This window comes from Chrysochloris asiatica, unplaced genomic scaffold (assembly GCF_000296735.1).
Source record: "Chrysochloris asiatica unplaced genomic scaffold, ChrAsi1.0 scaffold00081, whole genome shotgun sequence".
Taxonomy (NCBI): domain Eukaryota; kingdom Metazoa; phylum Chordata; class Mammalia; order Afrosoricida; family Chrysochloridae; genus Chrysochloris; species Chrysochloris asiatica.
The window spans coordinates 11,736,498-11,744,695 of record NW_006408599.1 but is presented as its reverse complement, the minus strand read 5'-3'; the positions used below and the strand labels follow the sequence as shown (position 1 = coordinate 11,744,695).

At 44.2% G+C, this 8,198-nt stretch overlaps 1 protein-coding gene across 1 annotated transcript; it reads left to right on the top strand.

Moving 5' to 3' along the window:
• Positions 1-282: 282 nt before the first annotated feature.
• ATP6V1G1 (ATPase, H+ transporting, lysosomal 13kDa, V1 subunit G1) lies at positions 283-8,198 on the top strand. Its single transcript, XM_006865688.1, has 3 exons — positions 283-376; positions 6,149-6,249; positions 7,993-8,198. Exons 1-3 carry the CDS (start codon positions 295-297, stop codon positions 8,164-8,166), a joined length of 357 nt encoding a protein of 118 aa, XP_006865750.1. The 5' UTR covers positions 283-294; the 3' UTR covers positions 8,167-8,198.

Here is an 8,198-nt window from a genome sequence, read left to right as displayed (position 1 = left end):
CCTGCCTAGTACAAACCAGGAAACTGGCTTTTACAGCGCAGAGGTAGAGGTAGAGCGGAAAGAGAACAAAGACTGACCCTACGCAAGCGCACTCTAGGAGCGCCGCTCTTCCCTCCTTCCGAGTCTTGAGAAACCAAGCGCTATCAGCTGATGCGGCGCTCAAGGGTCACGTGACGGTGGGGGGGGGCGCGTCTCAGGCTCAGGGCGCAGCCGCAGATTTGGCCCTCTAGGTCAGCTGACCCGCGGGCCCTCGAGTCAGTTTCGGCTCTCCTGTACCTCGGAGTCACGGTCGCCATGGCCAGTCAGTCGCAAGGCATTCAGCAGCTACTGCAAGCGGAGAAGCGCGCTGCGGAGAAGGTGTCCGAGGCCCGCAAGCGTGAGTTTTCGGTCGGGGCAGCCAAGCGTGGCCGCGGTTCTATGGGACGTGCTAGGCCGCAGGAGTGGATGAGGCCTGCAGGCCTGCTGGGCTAGGGAGCCGTTAAAGTATTAGAATCCTGTCTGTTTCGAAGTGTGCTCTTCCTCTGAGGCTCTAGAAAGGCTGTGGGTCGACTGGAAACCTCGATGTGGGATAGGAGATGGGGACAGTAAAGCCTGGGAGGTGTCTTTAAACTCGGTCTCAGTGAAGGGAGATTCACACAGATGCTCAGTCTAAAAGTGAGTCGTCTGTCACTTGTTCGCCACGTTTATAACGTTCACTACCCCTATCTCTATCACTAGAAACGTTCCTATTCCAGGTCATAAAGGTGAACCCTTTATGTAAAACCTTTAAATGGTGAGTCGAAGGGGTTTCCTACTCTCCTTCAACCCATTTTACTCCGTAAGGTCAGAGTCATCATTCTGAAAAACGAATATGATCTCTCTACCTCTTTTACCGTCAATAAGCATTTAGTGCCTGCAGAATAAAGTGTAAATAAATTCCTTAATAGGGCAGAGAAGGCTCTTGGATTCAGGCTCCTGCTTGCGTCCCTAGTCTCGCTTTTAGGTACTCCTCTTAGTTGTACGATTAGCACTTAACTGCTAGCCATATTGTCGGCGGTTCAAACTCACAAGCCGCTCTTTGGAAACCTTATCCAGGGTCACTGTGAGTCGGAACTAATTCGACAGCGCTTAACAACCACCTCTTAGCCATCAGGAATCACTGTGATTCCTCAAAGGCACCTTCCTTTAATTCACCTACAGGCCTTCGCTGTCACATGCTGTTTCCTTTAACTGAGAGAGCCTTTTCCCAGTTTCTTCCCCCTAGTTCTCTAACCCTAGTTTTCCTGCAGGCCTCGAAATTTAGTCAGCAGTCTTACAGAAAATCACCTCTGACTCAGTGATTCCCTTAGGAGGCCCTCCCAACTGCCTATTTCTTAATGAAATCCTTGTTTCTTTAAATGACTTTTCCACTAAACTGAGTTCATGTTGTTATAAGGGCCTCAGAGGAGCAGCAGGTGGGTCTGAACCGCTGATCTTGAGTTTCAAACCGACCGTGCATTCCAGTGCATTATCCTGCTGCGCCATACCTGGTAGAATAAGTGTCTCCTCCCCTATTTTACATACAGGGAGATAGGAAAGCTCAGAGAGATTTGCCACTATACTGTGGGAAGCAGTGTGGTTGGGATTTATTTACAGGGCCACCTTTTCCATGCAAAGGTAGAAAACCAACAAATACAAGTGTAATAATTTCATGATGGTGTTCTTCTGGTATAAAACCTTCTGTTCTGCCTCACACCCAAGTAGATTTCAAGCATGGCTATTTGTACTTCCTTGATTAAAGAATGAGCATAGCGGTTACGAATCAGGCTGTGAACCAAAGTTGTTAAAGTGACATCGAGTTGGTTCTGATTAAACCAGTACAGGGTTTTAAAGAAGCAGCTGGTGGGTTTGAACTGCCGACCTTGTGGCTTGCTGATCCTATAGTGCCATATATTGTTCTTAAGTGCTGTCAAGTTGGTTCCAACCCACAGCGACCCTGTATAGGGTTTCCGAGGAGCAGCTGGTGAGCTTGAACCACCGACCTTGCAGTCAAACCGAGTTTGCAGTCCAACACATTAACGTTTAGTGCCACACTTCTGTATTTAATAGGAAAAAGGTTCTTTGGGCTGCTCTGGCACTTGGGGATGGGAAGAAGCCTCTTACAAAGGTGACTGCAAAGTTTGTTATTTCAACCCTACTCTTGGTACAGTAAGTCTACATACTCGTGATACAGTATTTCCAGAATGCCTTTTCATTGTCCTGTGATGGTTCATCAGTAACTGAAGTTGTTTCCGGTGGGAAGCATGTGAGAATGTTTGGGGGAAAGTGCAGGAACTAGTCCTTGGGTAATGTTAACAATAAGTTGGAGTGCCTTGGAGGCACGAGACATAACTTATATATTTCTGGGTTCCATCAAGCCTGACGCAGCGTCTTGTATATCTAAAATGATAATTACATGTTAGCTGAATGAACATGTTTTAAAAGAGAAAGTTGTGGCTAGTATAAACTGGTGTGGTGCTGTAGGATATGCACTGGACCTCAGAGTTGGTTTGAACTGCAGGGTCAGCAGTTCAAACTTAAAAGCCGCTCCTTGGAAACCCTATTTAGGTTAGCTATAGGTCAGAATCGACTCTGCAGCACTTAACAACAGCAACAACATACATCTGTCAGAATTTGCAGTGATTAGGAACAAAACTATGTAGTATAGCTATAAATTGCAAAAAAGAAATTATTGCTTTTCTTAATTTGTAATTTGACTGACTTGAAAGCCCAGTTAATAAGTGGGAATAGGCAGTGCATGGCAAGGTAAGATGGCTCAACCCAGTTTTTTGTTTATGAAGTCACTGCTTTGGGCTTTTAGGGAGAAAAAAAAAAAGATCTGCATTATAGTTTATTTAACTGGAGTGAAACTATTGAAAAGACAAGCACATTTCTGTTCAAATCCTTGGTTTTCGATTTTTAAAGCAGCTCACTAAGATCAAACTCTAAAGATGTTTGCTGAAAGGCAGAGCACTGGTATTATTTTGAGTAATTAATTTGGGGAGCTGTGGGAGTTGGGAGTGAACAGAGAAGTGGGATTGTGAAACTACACGGAGCTGCAGCATGGTGGTTTAGTCATAAATATTCATAGATTGTTGCTTTAGGAAAGACATTTGACTTTGAAACATAGTAGGTATGGCTACTGACATGGCACTCTAGTATAGGATCAGCGCTGGACTGCTAACCACAAAGTTGGTGGTTCAAACCTGCCAGCCACTCCTAGGCAATCCTATACAGGGTCACTGAGTCGAAACTGATTTGATAGCACTTAACAACACAACAATGATCTGATGGGAAAAATTGCATGTGGGGTGTGGCCGAGGGGAGAACGAACAAAACCCACTGCTGTTGAGTTGCTTTCGACTCCTAGTAGCCCTATATAGGGCTTTTGAGACTATAAATCTTTACAGGAATGACAGCCTCATCTTTCTCCCAAAGTACGACTGGTGGGTTTGAACCTTCAGTTTTGCAGTTGGTAACCCAACACCTAACCCCCAGCACTACCAGATCTCCCTAGAAGTGGGGGAGACAGTGGTGGTCGTGGTGGTATTTGTGCAGTGGATCAAGTTCTGACTCTTAGTGACCCTGTATAGAGTTTCTGAGGCTGTACACAATCTTTGTGGGAGCAGAAAGCCTTATTTTTCTCCTGTGGAACGGCTGGTGGGCTCAAGTTACAAACCTTGCAATTAGCAACTCATTTTGTAACCCACTGTGCTACCAGAGGAGAAGACAATAGACCTTAATAATAATGAATTAAATATAGAATTGCAGCAATATCCATGGGGTGCTGAGAGCTCTGGTGATTGGTTCTGCTCAGCCGCATAGAGGATCAAATGTAAGGCTCGTCAAAGGTTCAAATATTATTTATTAGGAAAGGGAAGGTAAGATTCATTTTCATTCACTTAAATTGGGTGAGGAACCTTTTTTTCTGCCAAAATTTATAGCATTATTTGTGGGCCATACAAAATTATCATCTTAAAAATTAGCCTGCTGGAGTCTTGGTGTGGCGCTGTGGGTTAAAGCGCTGGAATGCATAGTTGATTTGGACCGCAAAGTCAGTGATTCGAGCTCACCAGCTGCTCCTCGGAAACCCTCTACAGGGTCCGCTATGGGTCGGCACCGACTCGACGACACTTCACAACAACAGTGTGATGTGAGGAGTCTTGGTGTGGTGCTATGGGTTAATGTGCCAGACTGCAAAGCCACTTGAACTGCAAGGTCAGTGGTTCAAGCTCACCAATTGTTCCTTGGAAACCCCCTATACAGGGTTGTTTATGAGTTGGAACCGAATCAAGGGAACTCAACAACAACAACAACAAATTTATTCAAGTATATGATTAACTTACCCCTAATGTGAGGAGCTCTGGTAGCATAGTGGTTACAAATCAGGCTGTGAACCCAAGGTCAGCAGTTCGAAACTACCAGCTGCTCCGCGGGAGAACGATGAGGCTTTCTGCTCCTGTAAAGATTTACAGCCTCAGAAACTCTGTACAAGGTCGCTGTGGGTCGGAACCAACTTGACAGCACTCAACAACAACAATAACAATGTGATTTGAGGATGGAGTCCTGGTGTGGGTTAATGCGCCAGACTGCAAAGCCGTTTGAACTGCCAGGTTGGTGGTTCAAGCTCACCAGTCACTCCTTGGAAACCCTACACAGGGTCGCTATGGGTTGGAACCGACTCGATGGCACTTAACAACAACAACAACAATGTGATGTGAAGGAGCTCTGGTAGAGTAGTGGTTACGAGTTGGGCTGCTGACTCAAGTAAGCAGTTCAAAATTACCAGTGTTTCCACGGGAGAAAGATGAGGCTTTCTGCTCCAGTAAAGATTTACAGCCTCAGATACCCTATGCAGAGTTGCTATGAGTTGGAACCAATTCCACAGTACACAGCCACCACCACCAATGTGATGTGGCGCTGTGGGTTAATGCACTGGACTGCACGGTCAGTTTGAACTGGAAGGTTGGCCGGTCAAGTTCACCAGCTGCTCCTCGGAAACCCTATACAGGGTTGCTATGAGTCGGAACTGACTCAACAGCACTTAACAACAATAACATTAATGTGATGGCTGAAACTGCTGTGCCTTGGCTGGGTCAGACCAAATGATTTCTCAGGCCTTATACAGACCACAGGCCGGATGTTGCGTTTTCCCCACTCCTGATTTAAATGGACCAAGTTGGCGCTGGGCAATTGATAGGCAATTGATAAAAAAAAACAGTTTTGGTTTTGTTGTACTTAAATACATACTCAGGTTGATCATCTAGGACTTCCTTTTTGTCCATTTGGTATTTGAGAACTTTCATTATGAGCAGAGGGTCAAAGCTAAGACCTTTGTGTTGGTTGGTCTTGTGGACTCTTTTTAAACAGACTGATAAAACCTAGATAATTTTACTCTCTTCTAGTATAGTTGCACAAGTTGAAGAATGTAATTAATATCACTGGATTATATATGTAGAAATTAAGTTGGTGTATGTTTTGTTACGTATATTTTCACCACAATTAAAAAACGGTTTTTTCCTCCTAGAAATCAGTTCATTCCTGTCTCCCACTGTTCTCAGATGCTTGTGTGACTTTAACTAGACAGGGTCCTTCATTCTGCTTCCTTCTCAATCACCACTTGACTTCTTGTGACAGGCATGATTTTCCATTCCAATATTACATCATCTGTTCCATTAGTTAACATTTTAGGTTGATGTCCCTTAGGAACAAATTAGTCTCCTTGCTGTAAGTTCCAATCAGAGCTCCAGTTGTTTGTTATCAGCAGCACATGGGTGTTTACTTCTTGGGAAGAGGAAGAGGTCTTCAAATGGCTAAGGTCACCAATTTTATGTTGGTTCTTGGTAGTTGAGGTTGAAAGAATATTCAGATGTGTGTGTTCCAAAAGTTTTTTCTTCTTTTTATCTGATCTGTTGTTATGGAAGGCACTCCTCTATCTAGGCACTACATAGTTTCGTAAAGCCTGTCGGAAGTAGGAATCACATGTTAGCTTGGAATTTCCCCTCTCCTGCTTTCCCATGCCCATCTTGAGACAATGTCTTAAAACTCTTTTATTTGGATACTTTTCAATATACTGTCTCGGTCTCTTCTTGCTTTTCTACTTGTCTTTTAACCACTTCCTGATGATGTTTTTTCTCTCCTTTGAAACTAGGAAAGAACCGGAGACTGAAGCAGGCTAAAGAAGAAGCACAGGCTGAAATTGAACAGTACCGCCTGCAAAGGGAGAAAGAGTTCAAGGCCAAGGAAGCTGCGGTGGGCTATTATGTATTTTCATTACTGCTGTGCTATCCTACTTTGGTTTCATGAAGTTTCTTCCTCTTGCCCCCTGGCTCTCGATATCCAGTATAGCTCAGAGATTCTGATAGAATTTAGGATTGTTGTATATTGGATGCTTAAGTGGAGTGTCTTTCAGAATGATCCGTTAAAACTACTGAATCCTAGTCATCGTTTTTCCAGTCCTTTAACAGATAAGAGGGGGTTTCACTAAGTTTGTGGGAAATGGAATGAAAAGACAGTGGAATTTTTTCACAGGCTTCTTGAAGTCTCCTTTGTGTCTGCTGAGCAGTTCACATGTACCAGTATTGTGCTAGGTGTTGGGGAATCAGCTGTGACTGGAAAGAGACATGGTTCCTACCCTCAGAGAGCTTACATACAATCTGGTGGTCAGGGAGACTGAGTAATAAAATGCAAATCGTGCAAATTTACAACGTGAAAAGTGCTGGAAAGGTCATAAACACCAACCAGATGGAACTCCACTTTAGCATAGTAATAGAAACAGGGTTTAATCAATAAAAAAGAGGCCCCCCCCCCCCTCATCCCATTGCCTTTGCCTTGATTCCAACTCATAGCAACCCTGTGTAGGATTTCCAGGACTAACCTCTATGGGAACAGACAGCTTCATCTTGTCCCGTTGGAGTGGCTGGCAGGTTTGAACTTCTACTGTAACAGTCCATTGCTTATCATACGGTGTCATCAGACCATCTTAAAATGAGTTCACTGAGGGTCTAAAAGAAGTAGGAAAGAGGAGGATGGAGACGGGCTTAGAGAAAAACTGAGCCCATCGGGATTCTTGGGTGCTGGCAACAGGAAATGATCTAAACTCTTCCAAACACGATGAAATTTATTTTCCTATATAATTAAGAACCCAGTTTATAAGCTTTTATCTTAATTCAGGAGCTTAAAATAATGTTCTCAGGATCTTAATTCCATTTTTCAATTCTGCTTTTCTTTTTGTGGGCTTCATTCTCAATCTCAAGTTCTATTCTGTGGTCTCCAGTAGTACTAGACACACCCTTCCCAAGTCCAAGTCCATTGATTAAAGGCACATCCCTCCCAGAAAACAGTTAGTAGAAGTTTCATTTATCTTTGCATTGGGTGATTTAAGTGCTATTAAAATGTAGAATGTTTCTTTGGCTCTTGCACTGGGAGCTGAGTGGTGTTGTAAGTCATTAGACTACCCATAAAACAGTCTGAAAACATTCTTGTTTAAAGTCAGCCTTTTCCTCGCTGTTCAGTTGTACACCCTACACTGCTGTTACTTTTAGAGACAGTATCAGTGTTACACAAGGAGTCAGGGTGGTGTGCACTGGGTTAAATATTGGGCTGTTAACCACAATTCAAACCCATCAGCCACTCAAAGGGAGAAAGAGTCATTTTGCTTCCATAAAGATTTTGTCGTAGGAACCTTAAGGAGCAGTTTTCCGCTATTCTGTAGCGTCGCTATGAGTTGGAATTGACTTGGTGGCAGTGGGTTTATGATTGGTCTGAGTCAGGTTGCAAGGTTGGACATCAAAACAATTACTTTAGTTTATGTTCTTATTAACACTGCACATGCCTGCCTCCCCCCACATGCTCTTCAGTCATGCTGCTGTGTACTTATGTTCACAGGTAAGGCTGGGCTTCTCTCAGCGTAACAAAGTGCTTACTGAATGTTGTTCCTGGCCAATCAGAAGCCTATCCTAACGTTCTTTCTGTGTCATTGCTCCCCAACCCCAGGCTCTGGGATCCCATGGGAGCTGCAGCACTGAAGTGGAGAAGGAGACCCAGGAGAAGATGACTGTCCTCCAGACCTACTTCCGGCAGAACAGGGATGACGTCCTAGATAACCTCTTGACCTTCGTCTGTGACATCCGACCAGAAATCCATGAAAACTACCGCATAAATGGATAGGGAAGAAGGAGGCACCTGTGCCATGGATTGGC

What these genes read in the sequence shown, in the direction of transcription:
- ATP6V1G1 (XM_006865688.1), top strand. Translation starts at nt 295, where the DNA reads ATGGCCAGTCAGTCGCAAGGCATTCAGCAGCTACTGCAAGCGGAGAAG. An exon ending in GGTGTCCGAGGCCCGCAAGC is followed by an intron (nt 377 to 6,148) that starts GTGAGTTTTCGG and finishes CTTTGAAACTAG; the next exon opens with GAAAGAACCGGAGACTGAAG. An exon ending in TCAAGGCCAAGGAAGCTGCG is followed by an intron (nt 6,250 to 7,992) that starts GTGGGCTATTAT and finishes CCCCAACCCCAG; the next exon opens with GCTCTGGGATCCCATGGGAG.